The 17584-nt window shown below is 55.2% G+C and overlaps 5 protein-coding genes across 5 annotated transcripts; 3 read left to right on the top strand and 2 right to left on the bottom strand.

The window, feature by feature from the left end:
* Window positions 1–480: 480 nt before the first annotated feature.
* Window positions 481–5027, top strand: BKCO1_6800036 (protein serac1; the record flags this gene model as incomplete). The annotated part of the gene is made up of 8 exons (XM_020278409.1): window positions 481–679; window positions 733–1117; window positions 1171–1393; window positions 1446–1499; window positions 1554–1829; window positions 1884–2085; window positions 2133–2165; window positions 2218–5027. The coding sequence occupies 8 exons, from the start codon at window positions 481–483 to the stop codon at window positions 5025–5027; spliced, it is 4182 nt and encodes a 1393-aa protein (XP_020126270.1).
* Window positions 5028–5498: 471 nt separating this feature from the next.
* On the bottom strand, window positions 5499–7681 carry BKCO1_6800035 (hydrolase; the record flags this gene model as incomplete). The annotated part of the gene is made up of 5 exons (XM_020278408.1): window positions 5499–6227; window positions 6286–6347; window positions 6744–6866; window positions 6926–7509; window positions 7566–7681. The coding sequence occupies 5 exons, from the start codon at window positions 7679–7681 to the stop codon at window positions 5499–5501; spliced, it is 1614 nt and encodes a 537-aa protein (XP_020126246.1).
* Window positions 7682–7998: 317 nt separating this feature from the next.
* On the top strand, window positions 7999–10789 carry BKCO1_6800034 (dna repair protein rhp54; the record flags this gene model as incomplete). The annotated part of the gene is made up of 2 exons (XM_020278407.1): window positions 7999–8021; window positions 8350–10789. 2 exons carry the CDS (start codon window positions 7999–8001, stop codon window positions 10787–10789), a joined length of 2463 nt encoding a protein of 820 aa, XP_020126247.1.
* Window positions 10790–11804: 1015 nt separating this feature from the next.
* BKCO1_6800033 (cation-transporting atpase 4) lies at window positions 11805–13709 on the bottom strand (the record flags this gene model as incomplete). Its single annotated transcript, XM_020278406.1, has 8 exons — window positions 11805–12535; window positions 12609–12638; window positions 12709–12776; window positions 12834–12914; window positions 12980–13093; window positions 13153–13343; window positions 13400–13504; window positions 13566–13709. The coding sequence occupies 8 exons, from the start codon at window positions 13707–13709 to the stop codon at window positions 11805–11807; spliced, it is 1464 nt and encodes a 487-aa protein (XP_020126248.1).
* Window positions 13710–16031: 2322 nt separating this feature from the next.
* Window positions 16032–17493, top strand: BKCO1_6800032 (mfs monocarboxylate transporter; the record flags this gene model as incomplete). The annotated part of the gene is made up of 2 exons (XM_020278405.1): window positions 16032–16907; window positions 16981–17493. The coding sequence occupies 2 exons, from the start codon at window positions 16032–16034 to the stop codon at window positions 17491–17493; spliced, it is 1389 nt and encodes a 462-aa protein (XP_020126274.1).
* Window positions 17494–17584: the final 91 nt, after the last annotated feature.

The following is a 17584-nucleotide window of genomic DNA, read 5'->3' as shown; positions in this document are numbered from 1 at the left end:
ACTGCTGGTGATCACTGATGAATGTGTATGGAGTTGTTGGTTGTGTAGGTGAGAAGAAGCGGGTTGAAAGACTGATTTCCGTATATTTGAAGGTTGTCAGAGAGAGGCTGAGCCGGTATTCTTGACTCTAAAAAAGAATCAACAAAGGGCCAAGGGTTGCAGAGTACGATATCAATATACATATCTTCGTAGGCCTTCCTACCGATGATTGTTGTTTCTGCAACATGTGACCGCAAAATGCTGGCCCCCATGAGACCGCACCAACTGGAACGTGAGCTCATTGGCCTTCTCGTCTCGCTTATTTTACGACTTCCAGCATGCTGCATGGGCCCCACGTAGCTGAGTACTTGGTACCCCACCCCTGCTGGAAGCTGAAAATAGCCGCTCATCGCAAGACTGCTATAGACAAACCCATCCTCCTCTCTCCCGCCCCCCCTTTGGATCCAGCTACAGAGGCTTCCGCTATTCTAATACAGCTCTATGGAGTCAGGCCCCAGAAGAAGTCCTCGCAAACGAAAGGCCTCGCAGGTCCTGGAGAGACCGGAAGGGCATGGAGGAAGACGTCTTGTAGATGTAACGGCTGCTACTCCTTCTCAATCGCCGCCGACTTCCCGTGTTGAAGAAGGTGAATGCATCGCATCCCTCACTTTGCGGGAAGAGGCGAGTTCAACACTGTCTGGTAAGGCCTTATTGTGCGCACTGAAGACGCCCACGCTTGCTTATTGTATGTAGGAGAGCCAGAATCACCCCCGGCCCAAAGCGTTGCTTCCCGAGCTTGTCCAACAACCTTCCGGCTGAGAGGGATACCACAAGACTTTGGAACACAAGAAGACATCCAAAACGTGTTCAAGAATGCCGTAGGCTTCAACACAGACGTTCATGTTAAGCTGTGCTCGCTCGCAAGCGACCCACTTCGACCGACCAAGAAGGTCGCAACCCTGCGGTTTTCAAGAATTTCAGATAGTATCTGTGCGCAAGCTGCCAAAGATGGTTGGACACTGGACACCAGCTTTCGAAAAGTAGGCGGAACCTGGACAGGAAAAGACATGGTCCTGGATTCTCATTTCCACGGCTTCACGCCGTTGCACTCTTCCAAAGACGCCGAATGCGATTGCGAGTATGTGACCACTTGCACTCATGCCAAGTCTTGTTCTTACAGAGAAACATCAGCTTTGTTGCCATATCCGGCCTGGGCGGACATGCCTTTGGTTCGTTCAAACAGAGAGGTGGCGACTTCATGTGGCTGCGGGATGCCCTTCCGGATGACATCCCCGGCGTTCGCGTCTTCATTTACGGCTACAACACACGAGTGCACGGGAGCACATCTTTCCAGAGTATCACGGATATTGGGTCCAACTTCCTGACAGACATCAAAGCGATGAGATATGGTTCGGTATGAGCGACTATTGTTGCTTCTTCAAAGAAACTTTGCTAAGTCATGTTAGAGCCGGCCCCTCATACTCATCGGACACAGTCTCGGAGGCATAATCACAAAAGAGGTTTGGTTCAGCTCATGATAGCTTGCCGTGAGCGCATATGCTTATCGAGGACAGGCAATCATCCAGATGTCAGCGGGAGACCAATCGGATCAAGACTTACTCCGATCGATTCATGGCATACTGTTTTTCGGAGTCCCGAATCAGGGAATGAATGTCCAGTCCCTGATCCCAATGGCGGGCGATCAACCCAATCGATATCTCATCGAGACGCTCAACAGAGCGTCAGAAAGACTCGATTACCAAGCAAAACAATTTCTGAAGGTATTTGGCTCTCAAGGCCTAGAAATAGTTTCGTTTTATGAGACATCAACATCTCCAACTGCAGAAATGGTGAGTGTTTTGTTTCGCCCGTCAGAATTTGGAGATACTGAGCAAAATCCATAGAAAAACGGTATCTGGCGCATGTCCGGTCCTGATGCTGTCCTAGTTGACCGGATATCTGCCACATGTGGCAACGCACAGAACGTTTATGCAGTCGATCGAACGCATTCTAATATGGTCAAGTTTCCCAACACACACGACAGGACCTATTTAGCTGTAGTCTTCCACTTGAAGAGGTTGAAAGAGAAAAAGAATTTCCAGAAACGTTCGTAGTCCATTACTTGTCCGTAAATGGAGACTAATAAATATTAGCGCTTTTACCAAACTTGTCCGCGGAACAGGGAGGTAAGATCAAATTTGTCACGATCACGAAACCCGTCTTGACTAATTGAACAAGATTGCCTCAGGTCACTTGCAGTCATGGAGCAAACTCGAAGAATAGACCAGATCGATCCTGCAAGCGACACCTGCGACTGGGTTGTGGACCACGAATCGTACTGGAAGTGGCTTTCCCAACCACGAAGTCTGTTGTGGATCAAAGGCAAGCCAGGAGCTGGCAAGTCGACCTTGATGAAGTACATCTTGGGGACCGTGAAGAACTTGTTGTCAGAGAAAAGAGCAATCATCGCCTCATTCTTTGTGTACGGCCAAGGACAGCAAACGCAAAAAACCGCCGGTGGACTCTTTCAATCGCTTCTACATCAATTATACCCGGAATTCCCCGATCTGCCCGCTTTTCAAAATCTTTCCAATGTTTTTCAACAAAGGAACCACACGGTCGGACTGCACGGACAGAAATGGAATTGGAGCCCGAGAGAACTCGAGGACACACTCAGATCTGCGCTGCAACAGGCATCTCAATTTCGACCGCTGGTGATCCTGGTTGACGCGCTCGACGAGCTTGGTACAGAGGTGGCAACCAATGTGATTGATTTCTTTCACAGTATGGTCACTCATCTTGAAGATGATTCCGAGTTCCGAGTATGCTTGTCTTGTCGACATTACCCTACACTCACCCTGGACGAGTGCCTCCGGATTGTCGTGGAAGAAAAGAGCAACCGAGACATCCACACCGTTGTCAGGGAAAAGCTTCGCGGAATACCAAACTCGCAAGGCCTGGAGGACTTGGTCGTCGAGAAGGCCAATGGCATTTTCCAGTGGGCCGTCTTGGTCGTCGCTCACATTCGGCAAAAACATCTGCAGGGAAACCCGCCTGCAACGCTTGGGGAGACAGTCCAAAGGTTTCCCGGTAACTTGCACTCTCTATACTCGACTTTACTGCATCAGTCAACAGAAGACAGGGCACAGACGATTCGACTTCTTCAATGGATCTGTTTCTCAAACGAGCCGATGACTCTTGATCTGATCCTCCCTGCAATCGTCATAAACGCAGACACTCCATCAAGCTCAATCGAAGAGTATGTGACCGCCCAAGAATTTGGAAAGTCTGAAGCAGAAGTTGTGCGAAAAATCCGCTATCTTTCCAAGGGTCTTGTCGAAATTTCCGCTGGATTTTCTCGTAAGACTACTACTCTCCATTTTATCCACCAATCTGTACCCGACTATTTTTTGACTGGCGGCTTCGGCGAGCTTGACTGTTCCCTTCAAATGCACTCCGTGGAACGCGGACACTTGCAGCTCGCAAAAACGTGCATCCAGTACTTCAACATGAACGAAGTCAAAGGTGTAGTCTGGAATATGAGTCATGGCGATTGTCAAGGAGCCATAGAAGCCAGTACGAAATTAAAACCATTTCTCTACTACGCTCTCACAAACTGGCCTCGGCATGGAAAGCTGGCTGAAAGTCTGGACGAGGGTCCTCACTGTCTGCTCAAACCATTCGACTTGCCTGCGGATCCTTTCGTCTACGAGAATTCATCAACGGCCGGGCGTATCTATGCGTTCGGCCATTACGGACTCTATCCTGGGAAGTCGTATCCCTCCATTCTTCAAATCTCTCGTTTTCATGGGAACCCAATTGTGCACATGTTAGCAGAACATGGAATGTGGCGCACCATCGAGCTTCTGAAACACCAGACAGAAATCTCCCTGCACACCAACATTGCACACCCGGACGCGGACGAAGAAGTCAAAAGAAAGTGGCCGTTGACTGCAGCAATTCGGAACGGGCAGATAGAAACCGTTGAGCTTTTGCTACGCTTCCCTGAGGTTGACGTCAACTGTACGTCGAGTGACTGGGACAGAAAGAAGCCTTTGCACATAGCTGCGGCCGTGGGACACCGAGAGATTGCCGAACAGCTCCTCAAACATGTTGACGTTGACCCAGATTGCATTGACGAGAGAGGTCGATCACCCCTATCTCGTGCAGCAATGGAACCAAAGTCTTCGGGTGTCGTGGAAGCACTTCTGAAAGATTCAAGAGTCGATCCAGATTCCAAAGATAACGTCGGCCGAAGCCCACTCTCGTACGCGGCCGAGGCAGGGAACACGCAAATTGTGCAGCTCCTCCTCGACACTGGAAATGTGGATCCCAACGCCAAAGATGATCGAGAGGTCCCAGCTCTGGGCTTAGGTGAGTGGGATACCTTTTCGCCGCTAGACGATTCGTTTAGGACGGATCAAGACCAAACGCCCATACATCACGTTAAGATGGATGAAGGCCAAACGCCCCTGCATTATGCAGCTGAGAAAGGACACACGGCTGTTGTGGAACTTCTATTGGCTACTGGGAGAGTGGACCCGAGTGCGAGAACTGCTTTGGGCATTACACCGCTGTCTTACGCCGCTTTCTATGGACACGGGGCAGTCATGCGCATATTGCTGGATACCGGAAATGTTGATCCGAACTCCAGAGACATACTTGGAAGAACTCCGTTTCATTTTGCAACCATGGCGTATCAATCCAAAGACATACCTCCAGATGCGGTCGTCAACCTTCTTGAAGCCAGAACGGCGGACCTGGATGCGAAGGACACGCTGGGGCGCACACCGCTCTCTTATGCCGCTAAGCAGGGGCATTCGAGTTTGCTGAAATTTCTGTTGTCCAAGCAGTTCCAATTCGACTTGAGCTCGAAAGATGCAAGCGGAAAATCTCCAGTTGATTACGCGCAAGAGAGGGAGCTGGAATGGTCTGCTATACTAAAAGAATACCCGACGTCAACGCAGTTGTATGCGAACGAAGCGGAGGAAGCGAGGGAAAGCTTGGAGGCTCTGCAGGAAAGACTGGCAGCAATGTTGAACTCGTAGGACTGGCCATACGGGGAGTTTGATAGAAAAACTGAAATCCGAACGTTTTGATTGAAACTTGTATAAATAAAAATCAGCAACACCGCGGGGGAAATAAATGTTAACCCCCATGTGAGCATCGTAAAGATTATTACCCGTCTGATTACATTGATTGCGCAGTCGTATTATGTAGCCCTTGTTTGGGTGGGGGCTTGTGCGTGTCGTCGGTGACTGGGTTGTCGGCGTGGGTAGGGTAGGAGGGTTTGAGGGGGGAGAGAGGGAGACAATGAGGAGCGGATGGGAATTTGTAGCACGTGGGTGAGGTAAGGCTAGTTTGTGAAGGTTAGTAGTATAAGTCTGGGCTGCTGACTAGATTGTGTAGAGGAAATGGCCATGACTCGTTGTCTTCACTGCATCAGCCACTCTATGATCAAGTTACTGAATACTCTAATGATGGTAGTTTAGCGAAGAAGATGCCGTGTGCTGATCTGCTTACGGCATCAGGTTCCTCAAGTTGGTACGAAGCGCGTTGTTTTTTCTGTCAAGCTCGGCTGTGGTCCAGAGTGGCCAATTGGGCCAGAGGTCAATGCGGAACCATTTGTTTACGCAGAGGATATCCACAGCGGCATACTTGTCTCCTTTCGCGTCCCCCACTGCTTCGAGCCAGCCATAAATCTCCCTGTAGAGAGCGGAGCTTTGAGCGGCAGTGCCAGTGAAGTTTCTGTTATGAGACAAGAACATGACCTGGAGACACTGCAGGTTCTCGAGAGCAGCGAGTGATTGAAAGGCTGGAAAAGCGCATCCAGCGGCGAAGTTTCCAGACTTGAAGCGGTTCAGTGCAAGTTCTTTGATCAAGCCCTTTGTCTTCTGGCTGAGTGGGTCCAGGAAGTGCCACAAGGCGTGGCAGCCATCGAGGACAAGTCTATTTTGTTTATAGAAGATTGATCCAGCTTCATCATGTATTCTTTTGTCGACGAGCAGCAAGTTTGTCGTGGGAGCGAAGGGTTTGTAATGGACCCCGGCGGGAAGAAACCAAAAGTAGCAGAACCTTCCCTTTGGTCGGACAACGTGCCTTCCGTGGCGCCTGTCATGACGAAGAATAACGGGGTGCGGATGGACGAGAACCCGCTCGTAGATGTCGTTGCGTAGTTCGGGCGGGAGGTCCATGAAGCCGGACGGCTTGGGGGTTTCCGGCTCGGTGGCGCGACCTCGCGGTTCGGGCTGCGAAGATTTGGGAATGAGTTGAAGCGAGGTGAGAGGGTTGGAGGCTTTGACTTACTTGGCGCTTGCCGTCGTCGAATCCGTCAGGCGAAGGCGACGGTGGCGTGGTGCTGCGCGTTTCTACCATGGTGGTTAAAAATGATGGGCCAGATTGAGTCGGTGGAGGAGCAGTGGTCGGGGTTCAAGTTGAAGGCTGAAGGCGGCGCTGACCGAACGAGGCAGTCTGGGTCCCGTTTGGCAGTGACGACGTCAGGCAGCAAAGCAGGAAGGCACGACTTCGACACTGACATTCAGCTACCTCACCCCACCAGGGCGTCTCCAAAAGTCTCACGTCGCCTTCTTGACCTTCCAATGACCGGAGATGCGTCTGCAGCACCCGCCCGCTGAGCCGCAGCACCTTCGCCCTCGCCCTCGGGCTCCCCTTCGCCTCACCGACGGCTCTGCTGCTCATCTAAAGGCGACTCCGCGGAGAGGACGGCGCGTCGAGAAACTCGTTGATCATCCTCGTATACTGACCGGCGTGCTGATACAGGAAGCCATGGCCCGAGTCTGGGAACAAGTGCAAATGAGGTGCGCCATTCACGACCTTCTCCCACATGACAAAGCTGTTGGCGCTCGGTAACAGGACGTCATTGCTGCCTGTGCGCGACTGCAATCAGCAAAGCAGACAAAATCCCCGAGGCGGAAAGGCTTGGTACCATTTGCGATGAACACGGGGATTTTGATCTCGTGGAACCGATCATATGAGCCACGGTTAGCAAGCGCTGGCTTCATGGCCTTCGCAAACGCCGCCGCCTGCCTGTTGCCGCCCTCGACACTGACGTAGTCCACGCGCTTCTGCCGCCCCGACTGAATCCGCTCCCACGACTCAAGGCCCGCCGCGCGACTGCTCTCGGACTTTTCGAAGAAGGTATCCAGAAAGGCCTTCTTTTGCTCTTCCTGCGTGACCGCCCTTCTCAGCTGCTCAAACGGGCCCGTGTCCGCCAGCACCACGCCTTTTCCCATGCTCGGGATCGTCCCAGCGAGGACCAACCGTCTCACCAGCCGAGGAGCGCGGAGAGTGACCATCTGAGCTGCGATACCGCCCATCGAAAATCCAAAAAGGTCGATTTGGTCGATGCCGAGTGCAGAGACGACATCAATGGCATGTTGCGCCCAGTCGTTGTAGTCGTTCGCGACTTCGCCCCCGGACCGGCCAATGCCCGCGTTGTCCATGATGAGGACAGGCCTTGTCGAGGCGATGGGATTCAGGAACGCTGGGTCCCAGTGGTCCATGGTTCCTCTGCGGACATGTGCGGTCGGCGTTTCATCGGTCTTGTGCCATGCTGACTAGCTTACCTGAAATGGATCAGAAGAACAAATGGAATCCCCGTCGAAGCACCGAATCGCCGGTACGCGAACTTGATCCCTTTGACTTCCACATACTGGTCCTTGGCATCTTCGTAGGTCGTCATGATTGGGGACTCTTGGGCTAAAGGTTCGAGGTAAACAGAACAGTGACCAGTTTTGATTGTGGTGGTGGTGGTGGTGAGCAGGAGTGCGGGCGGAGATGAAGTCTAAAATAGCTTGTAGTTGGCTATCGGTACATTATGGGCTGCACAGAGCTTGCAAACACATGCTGATTATGATTACTTTCGCGACGGCTGCGATTAGAAAGCCCGGATACAAGGCGCTGACAGTACCCCGCTTCCTGCGGACGGCACAAAAGCAATACTGGATTCATACCCGAGACATAATACTAACCTTACAAGCGAATGCTTCGTCATCCCGGATGACTGATCATGGTGATGACGAGTGAGCGTCCATGTCAAGTCAGACGTGGGGGAATGCGGGGGAATCCTTGATGCCTTAGGCAACAAAGCCCATCACGTGTTAGCGTGTTGCTGCCTGGCAACCTGGAACGCGGTCGCGTCCGATCGCGTCCGCTTCTCGCCACTGCAACAACCACCCGTCGCCATCCCACCTCCATCGTCTTCGCCATCTCCTCGCCCTGCACCCGAGACCGACTTGCGCATTTTCGTCTGGCGTGCGCCTCCCGCTTCGCGAATCGTCACATCGGAAGGCTGCCATGTACGCTCCGACCGCAACAACAACACGAGCTCGGAACCGCTGACAACCTTAGGTATCGGTCGCGGCCTGTCTCATTGAACGACAACAAGGAGAATTCGACTCCGGCCAAGAAGGTCGCCACACTGTATGGCGGCACACCCAAGTCTGCGGACCGCCTCATCAAGCCGTTCAAATGCCCTGGCTCTGCAACCCCGACACGGGCCTCGGAGAAACCGGCGCGGAAGAGGAGAAAGATCAATTACTCTGGCGCAGATGGAGACGCCGAGGATGGCGACAAGCCCTATACAAACGAGGACCGCCTTGCTCTGGCCACTCGAGATGTCAATAGGTATCCCGTCTTCAAGGCGAAGGACAAGGACAGCACTCTCCGCCAGCGCTTCTCCGTCCCTATGCTGAAGAAGGACACGGCCGAGTACAATTCCAATCGTCCTGCCCCACTGCTGGGAATGCGACAAGGCGCTGTCTTCCTCGCCCGTCCGTTGCACGACCCCACCGGCGAGTTCGCAATCGTCCTCTACGATCCCACCGTCGACGACAAGCCCGCACCGCTCGAGGATGGCAAAGACCCCAAGCCGGAGGAGCCACCAAAGACAGAGCTGGACGTGCCGCTCGTGCACAAGAGCTTGGCAGATATTCTCGGCTTGAAGAAGAAGGTTGAAGGACGGCCGAGGGTACCTGTCGTCATCGACCCTCGGCTGGCCAAGGTCTTACGACCGCATCAGGTCGAGGGAGTGAAGTTCCTATACCGCTGCACCACCGGCCTGATCGACCCGAAGGCCAATGGATGCATCATGGCCGACGAAATGGGTCTCGGCAAGACGCTGCAATGTATCGCGCTGCTGTGGACGCTTCTCCGCCAGTCACCCGAAGCCGGGAAGCCAACCATCCAGAAGTGCGTCATTGCCTGCCCTTCGAGTTTGGTCAAAAACTGGGCAAATGAGTTGGTCAAGTGGCTGGGCAAGGATGCCATCACTCCTTTCGCAGTCGATGGCAAGGCCTCCAAGGAAGAGCTTATCCAGCAACTCCGCCAGTGGTCCATTGCCAGCGGCCGTGCCGTCGTCAGACCCGTCCTCATTGTCTCGTACGAAACGCTCCGTATGTACGTCGGCGAGCTCAAGCAGACGCCGATCGGTCTTCTGCTTTGCGATGAAGGACACAGATTGAAGAACGATGAGAGCTTGACCTTCACCGCCCTCACTGCTCTCAACGTGCAACGGCGCGTCATTCTTTCGGGGACACCCATTCAGAACGACTTGTCCGAGTACTTTGCACTCCTCAACTTTGCCAATCCGAGCTACCTCGGCACCAAGAACGACTTCAGAAAGCGCTTCGAGCTTCCCATTCTCCGTGGCCGCGATGCAGATGGCACTGACGAGGACCACAAGGTAGGCAACGAGCGCTTGTCCGAACTGCTCACTTTGGTCAACAAGTTCATCATCCGCCGCACCAACGACATTTTGTCCAAGTACCTGCCTCGAAAGTACGAACACGTTGTATTCTGCAACCTTGCGCCGTTTCAAAAAGACCTGTACAATCTTTTCATCAAGTCTCCCGAGATCCAGCAGCTGCTCCGGGGCAAGGGCAGCCAACCGCTGAAGGCCATCAACATCCTCAAGAAGCTCTGCAACCACCCAGATCTGTTGGAGCTGCCGGCTGATCTGCCAGGCTCCGAGGAATGCTTCCCGGATGACTTTGTTCCGAAGGATGCTCGTGGGCGCGACCGGGACGTCAAGGCGTGGTACTCGGGCAAGATGGCCGTGCTCGATCGCATGTTGGCCCGCATCCGGCATGACACCAACGACAAGATCGTCCTGATCAGCAATTACACGCAGACGTTGGATGTCTTCGAGAAGCTCTGCCGGACGCGCCAATACGGCTGTCTTCGTCTCGACGGCACGATGAATGTCAACAAGCGTCAGAAACTCGTTGACAAATTCAATGATCCCGAGGGTCCCGAGTTTGTGTTTCTGCTCAGCTCCAAGGCCGGTGGGTGCGGCATCAACCTCATTGGCGCCAACCGGCTTGTGCTCTTCGATCCCGACTGGAACCCTGCGGCAGACCAACAGGCTCTCGCGCGTGTATGGCGTGACGGCCAGAAGAAGGACTGCTTCGTTTACCGCTTCATCGCCACGGGCACCATCGAAGAGAAGATCTTCCAGCGGCAGTCTCACAAGCAGTCGCTCTCGTCGTGCGTGGTAGACTCTGCAGAAGACGTCGAACGCCACTTCAGCTTGGACTCGCTTCGCGAGCTCTTCCAGTACCAGCCGAAAACTACAAGTGACACGCACGATACGTTCAAATGCAAGCGGTGCAGGCCTGATGGCAACCAGCACATCAAGGCTCCTGCCATGCTGTACGGCGATACGAGCACTTGGAATCACTTTGTCAACGATGGAGACAAGGGAGCGCTTGCGAAGATCCAGGACTTGTTGCTCAGGCAAGAGACGTCGGAGGAAGCTGTCAGTGCTGTCTTCCAGTACATTAGCCACTGAAGGCGTGGTCTTGAATTGCTTGTCGTTTCGCTTGTTCGTTTAGGACCGATGGCGTTGACTCTTGTTGCTGACTTCGGCGTAGCTCGGTAGGTGTTGCTTGCGATAGAGCGTCTTGTTGACACCTGATCATGGATCAAATAATTAGTGAATTTGCATAAACTTGTTCCGTTTGTCCTTCGGTACCGATCGAACTGCGATTGTGGACTTTGAAAGCCCCGACCAAATCCGGTAGAGGTTTCCCCACTCAAACCGGCATTAAATCTGGGAACAACTCCGCATCCTTTCCACGGCGCGGATGTTTCATTAACCTCATCTACGTTGCGGCCCCCAATTTCCCCTCTCCTTGTTTTTTCCATCCCCTGTTGGCTTCTGCGCTCATCCCGCCCCATTGCATCTAGCATTGCTTTTTGGTCCTCGGCGTCGTGTCCAACTGACTTGACTCAGCCCACTCATCGACGATCCTTCAGACTATGACGCTGTAGTGATCTACTCCACTACTGCAGACTAACGAATCTAGAAGACGCGAAACAGCTTCCATGGGCGGCTGCGCCCCTATTCCCAGCCGCCATGGATCTCCGTCTGCACCAATCAGCGGACCGAGCCGAAACGGATGCCCCGCCACATTGGTACCCATCGACGGACCGTACCCCGCAAAGCCCGCGCTACGGAGGAGCTCCGGGCGTCGCATGAGTCAGTGAATCCCGAGATTTGGGATCTCGGGCGGTTGATGAGTTGAGATTGGCGATGTGGTGGATCGGGAGATACATGGGCTCCGGACTTGATCGATGGGGGGGATTTGAAGCATCCAAATGTCAGCCACCGACCGCCGGTCCAGGCTCCCTGCTCTCCTCCTATCCACCGTCACGAGAAGCCCAACGAATCCGTGCGTCACGCTGCACTCAAAATCACGCATTCACGCCACCAGCCGAAACCCGCACCAAGGTATAGAAACAAAAGAAAAGGGACAAGAGCTGAATATCCCACAATCCGCTCCGCCACCCCGCCGCCACCACTCCTACACCATCGACGTCCTCCGACTACTACTCACCCCATACCCCATCGTCGCCCTCACATCCTCCAGCCCCAATATCCCCCTCCCACTCTCATCATCATCCTCCTCCTCTTCCCCCTCCTCCCCCCGCCCACCATTCAAACTCCTCTCGCTCCCCGCCGTCGTCCTCCCCCCCGCCGACGACGGCGGCGGCGGCGGCAACACCGACGACAACACAACCACCGACCCCCGCTCCCGCACCGGTTCCCGCCCCCACGACCCCCGCAGCGGCGGCAGCGGCGCCGTCACCGCCATCCGCACCTCTCCCCCGCCGCCGCCGCCGCCGCCACAAAAGTCTCCCGGCTCGCCCACAGCAGCGCCGCCGTCGTCGTCGTGGTGGTGGTGGTGCAGCACGCCGCTCTTGCTCTTCTTGCCGCTGCCGCTGCGGAGCTCGTACGAGACGGACGAGCCTTTGCCGGCCGAGTCGGCGGAGCCGCCGGCGGGGTCGAAGGTCTGGCGCGAGCTTTTGCGGGACCAGGTGCGGTGGTAGTGTGGGGGGTCGCGGTTGTGTGCGCTGTTGTGCGGGCTGTTGGAGTTGTCGGGGTCGCCGTTGTGGTTGCGGCTGCGGCGGTAGTGGTGGTGGTGGCCGCTGCCGAGGCAGGACGCGCAGAGGGGCCGCAGCGTGCTGAGCGAGCCGACGGTCAGGGCGACGCCGACTTCGGCGACTGGGTTGGAGATGGGGATGGTTAGTTGGTCTGCGGGGGGGATGGGGTGGTGGGTCTGCGGAGGAGGGGGAGGGGAGGAGGGCTGCGGTGGGTGGGTACGTACAGCACCAGACGGTTACGCCGTAGATGTGGACTGTTTTGTGGGTGGTTGTTAGAGATTTCTCGTTCGTTGCGGGACGGTGCTGGGTGCTAGGCGGGCTTACAGAGATAGTCGTCTGTGGAGGTCAGCGCGAGGGTGTATGCGAGGCGGACCATGGAGCAGATGCTTGCGCTGCGGGCTGTTAACTGCGGTTTTCACGTGCGAGGATGCGGTCGGGCGTGTGCGTACAACAGGCCGAGGGAGAGGAGGAAGCCGGCGGCGAGTTTGGAGTATCGGTTGATCTTGACGTTCCAGAGCAGCGGGATGGGCCTGTTTTTGCGCGTCATGAGACGAGGGTTTGTTCGGATCGGACGGGAGGGCTTTGGCTGGCTTACAGAACGGAGATGATGATGTCGCTGATGATGCTGGTGACGGTGACGGTCATGCTGAGGGCTGTGATGATGTTGGATGGGTGGCAATGGCCCTCGATGGTGGGGTCCCAGATCTTACTTCTCGACGATCAGTTCTCTCTCGGACCGGCGGGGAAAAGCGTGGCATGAGGGCTTACGCGATGGGCTGGCATTGGCACAGGCAGTAGATGGCCACAGAGAGGGTGACGGACGAAAAGACGACGATTGTGGTTCGAAGGATCCATAGGATGACGGTTTGGTCGGTGACGATTCGGGTGAGGGTGAGGGCGATGCTTAACTTGATGAGTATGATGGACGTGCAGTAGGCGACTTCGAAAAAGACAAAAGCCTGGCAAGACGACAACTGGTCAGGCAAGCACTTTGATGCGAGGGTTGTGTGGTTACCTTGAAGGCCTCCTTCTGCATCGTGGGTGTGATGTGCCATTCGTGAGCACCGAGTCCGTTATTTGCGGCAATGAGGGTTTCGGCACAGAGCCATGCGAAGGGGATCTTTTGCGCATCGAGTCAGAAATGACGGCCGAGGCTGCATCGATGGTGATGATTCCCTTACCGCACCAAGACACGCACAGGTGTCGTCCCAGCCCCATGGGCTTTTTGTGAGCCGTACATAGATGCGCAACACTAACGAAACATAGCCAGAGGTCAGAAGAACTATGACGCAAAGCGCCAACAAGCGAGAGTTGTCGTACAGCATGTCTGGGGTGTTTTGGTAGGGGCCGGGCGGGTCAAAAAGGGCAGAGAGGGAACGGGATGGCATCTATTAAACCAGGGCCCATGCCGATGAGCTTTTCGCAAACTAAGAGGTCATGGAATAATGTGGAAGATCGAAGCCGAGACTTGCTCGTGGTCGCGCCAAGACGGGAAGCAGTCACCCACGGTGGATGAGGAGTCCGCAGTAGTTGGCGAGCTGGATGGTGATGGATTGCGCTAGAAGCGCTCCTAAAAGCCACTTGGTGCGGGTAGCCCCAAAGGGAAGACGCCCCAGGCCGACCGGAACCGGCACCGAAAGCAACCATTGGTCTAGCTTCATGCCACTCCGCGCGGGGGACCGGGACGCAACAGCTGATGCGGCGGCTAGTCAAGCCATGCCGGTAGTGCGGATACTGCAAGCGTAGGCAATTTATTGCCGTCCCGCCCTGCCGTTCCGCCCAGGGACCCTACACGCCAGGGTGGAAGGCCTGCAACTCAACATGCGCACGGTGACGTGGAGTGGATCCGTGGCGCGGTAGACGACGTCCCGGAGGCTGCAGTCGTGGCAGATGAAGAGATGACGAGCATGACGTGCTGAGCTTGGAAGGTGGCTGCCCGGAGTTGCGGTCGGTGGCGCTGTTCCAGATAGACGGGTCAGCTACCGAACTTCATGTCCGCGGCGAGAAGAGCGCGTGGCAGAGTACTGGTGGATGGAACTGCCGGTCGAGAGGGAAACTACACGCTGATGGTTATACGAGGGGACATGGAATGGCTGATTCTGTGTCGTCTTCGGAGATACGCTGTTCGTCTATCTTCACTCCTCTCGGCCAGCTGTTGTAGCACGAAGAGCCATGGACGTCTTTGTAATTGCTAACGCGGTAATGATTCTCGGTGTCGGCGAGCGCGCCACTGGGTTGGCGGAGCGGGTCCTATTCGGAACACTTGCCGGTGCTCATAGCAACGACCCTAAACTACGGACTTGCGGACTTGGGGGAGCCGAGGCGAATACCGCTGGAATACATTCATGTTGGTTTTGACATGTCAAGGCCGCCGGGTCCAACCGTCTCTAGCTATTCGGGCGACATATTCCACAAACAATGCTCGTCCGCCGTCTGGAAGAGGCCGTCGATGCGCTCCATGTTCGGGATTTGCTGATCAACGCCAAAGTCTACACTGAACACCTTATAAACAACCTTCGATTCCATCAATCATTCAAACTATTGCTCACTATCAGCTAGTTCGTATAGTTCCTGGTGCCAAGCTTCGGCTGTAATGACGGTTTGCGCCCCCACAAGCATCTAGCCCATCACTTCGAACATGTCCCTTGATGTGGTCTGGCCCTGTCTTTCTTCAGATGATGACGATCACATGCTTGTTATTTCATGATGGACGTCATCCTTGGCCGAAAACGGTGCTCAACACCACGGTATCATGACGTCCAGCTCCCTTGATGTCCCTTGCCGATATCGCTGCCCCTTGTTCATTTGTGCATATAAACACCATATAGCAGCAGATTAATAAAGGTTCCAGGACCAATTGTGTCCTCATGTGACCGTCTGCGATCACCGTCCAACACTTTCTTTTACTTTTGGAACCGTTCACTATTGCAGCAATCAATGGTCGCTCTTGCATTGTACATACATGCCATCGGGAATATCCGAACTGTGTCTTTGTTTATGAGATGAAGTATGAAGACGGAGCTACTATTACGACCTTCTCGTATTTCCGAGGCTGGTCCCGTGGTTGCAGTCGCATACTATGGCAATTCCTCCATCGCTTGGGATGAGAGCAATTGTAGGAGAATGTTGTCGAGGTCCGACTTCTGGGACAAGAAAAGAACATGGACTGTGCGGGAGATATAGATGGACATCTCGTGCGATCACGACATCGAGTCGGAGAGCGATGATTGGCTGACGAGCGCAAAAGCTTTCTGAGCCAAGGACAGCGGTCCGCGAGCGAGTTTCTACAATCGGTATTCTTTCACCTCTTACACCTGTGAGGAGCCTGGTGATTGGACGCACGCTGGAGCAAGGAGACAGCCTGTGAACCGGTCACTCAAACCGTTCACCGTCCTCTCGCCTTCGTTTTAACCGTCGCCACCTCGTGTCTGTACTCTTTTCCACAACACAGCCCGTTACTTCCACCCCAAGATCCGACGACGTCTGACTTTCCTTCTATCAGCGCCTATCCCACGCCTGTTTGTACTCGAATCGCCCAACTGGACGTCACGTGATCGCGGACCACACTCGCTGAACAAAAGACAACAAGAACCACCACCGCGAAAAGAACCAAGAACCAAACCCCGAGAACCCTCAAGCCAGACAAAATGGCCACCGACGTGGAAAAAGCATCACCACCCCCCTCTCCACCACCCGACTCCACGACGCCAACCACACCCGCTCGCACCGCCAACAACACCACCACCACCACCCCCGACGTCTTCAACCCCCGCCTCGCCTGGACCCAAGTCCTCGCCGGCCACCTCTGCGTCTTCAACACCTTCGGCCAAATCAACGCCTTCGGCATCTTCCAGGCGCACTACACCTCGCGCCTCCGGCCCCCCCTGCCGCCCAGCACCATCTCCTGGATCGGCACCCTCCAGATCCTGCTCATCTACGGCCTCGGGCCCCTCTCCGGCCGCTGCCTCGACGCCGGCCACCTGCGCCCCGTCATCGCCGCCGGCACCGCATTGCAGGCGCTAGGGCTGTTCGCGCTGAGCGGCGTCGACTTGGATGATGGTGGTGGGACTGGGGCGTATTGGAAGGTTGTGTTGGCGCAGGGCGTGTGTCAGGGGGTTGGGATGGGCTTGGTTTTCTGCCCGGCGGTGGCGAATGCCGCGACGGCGTTTGCGGGGAGCGCGCGCAGGGTGCTGGCCGTGTCGTGTGTGGCGTGCGGGGGCGCGACGGGGGGCGTGGTTTTCCCCGCGATCGCGCAGAGGATGATGGCGGCGGGGGGCCCGGCGGGGTTTGCGTGGATGGTGCGGGTGATGGGGTTCGTGGTTGTGGGGAATGGGGCGGTGGTGTTGGCGTTGGCGAGGGCGAGGGCGAGGGAGGGGAGGGAGAGGGGGAGGGAGAGGGAGAGGGGGAGGGAGAGGGAGAGGGCGCCGTTGGTCGAGTGGAGCGCGTTTGCGGAGCCGCCGTATGCGCTGTATTGCGTCAGCATGTTCTTTGCGTTTTGGGGCATCTGGGTCGCGTATTATTATGTGAGGCGCTACCTCTCTCCCGGTTTTTGTTTGCTTTGGTCAAACGACGTGGCGGGTGGCTAATGGGTGGCAGGTCCGGTCTTATGCTCGCGATATCCTTGGCTTCTCTGATGTCGACTCTTTCAACCTCATTCTCATCATCAATGGCGTTGGCGTCCCCGGTCGCCTCGTCCCGGCACTCATCGCAGACCGCTTCTTCGGCCCGGTGAACGTCTTCATCCCGGTCATATTCCTCGCCGGCATCTGTCTCTTCTGCTGGGCTGCCGTGGCGAGTTCGGCAGGCATGATCGCCTTCGTCGTCTTCTATGGCTTCTTCGGCGCTGGCACCCAAAGCCTGCTGCAAGCTGCCCTCGCCAGCTTGAACACGGATGTGAAGAAGGCTGGCGTTAGGATCGGCATGGGGTTTAGCGTGGTTGGCCTCGCCTCGTTGACTGGAAGTCCTGTCGGCGGCGCGCTGTTGGAGCAGAAGAACGGTCAGTACTTGTACGCGCAGATGTTTGCTGGCGGTACCATGGTGCTGGGCAGCTTCATACTTGTGGCAGCGAGGATTTCCAAGACTGGCTTCGTTTTACGGAAGCGGATGTGAGTCCATGCAAGGTGGCCAACAACTAAACATGTTCATTTGTCTTTGTTTGTTCTAACTCAACAATCAAGCAAAGATCGAGGATTCATTCGGT

Source organism: Diplodia corticola, assembly GCF_001883845.1.
Source record: "Diplodia corticola strain CBS 112549 chromosome Unknown scaffold68, whole genome shotgun sequence".
Lineage (NCBI taxonomy): Eukaryota > Fungi > Ascomycota > Dothideomycetes > Botryosphaeriales > Botryosphaeriaceae > Diplodia > Diplodia corticola.
Note: the sequence above shows the minus strand (reverse complement) of the source record. Positions and strands in the feature narration are given on the sequence as shown.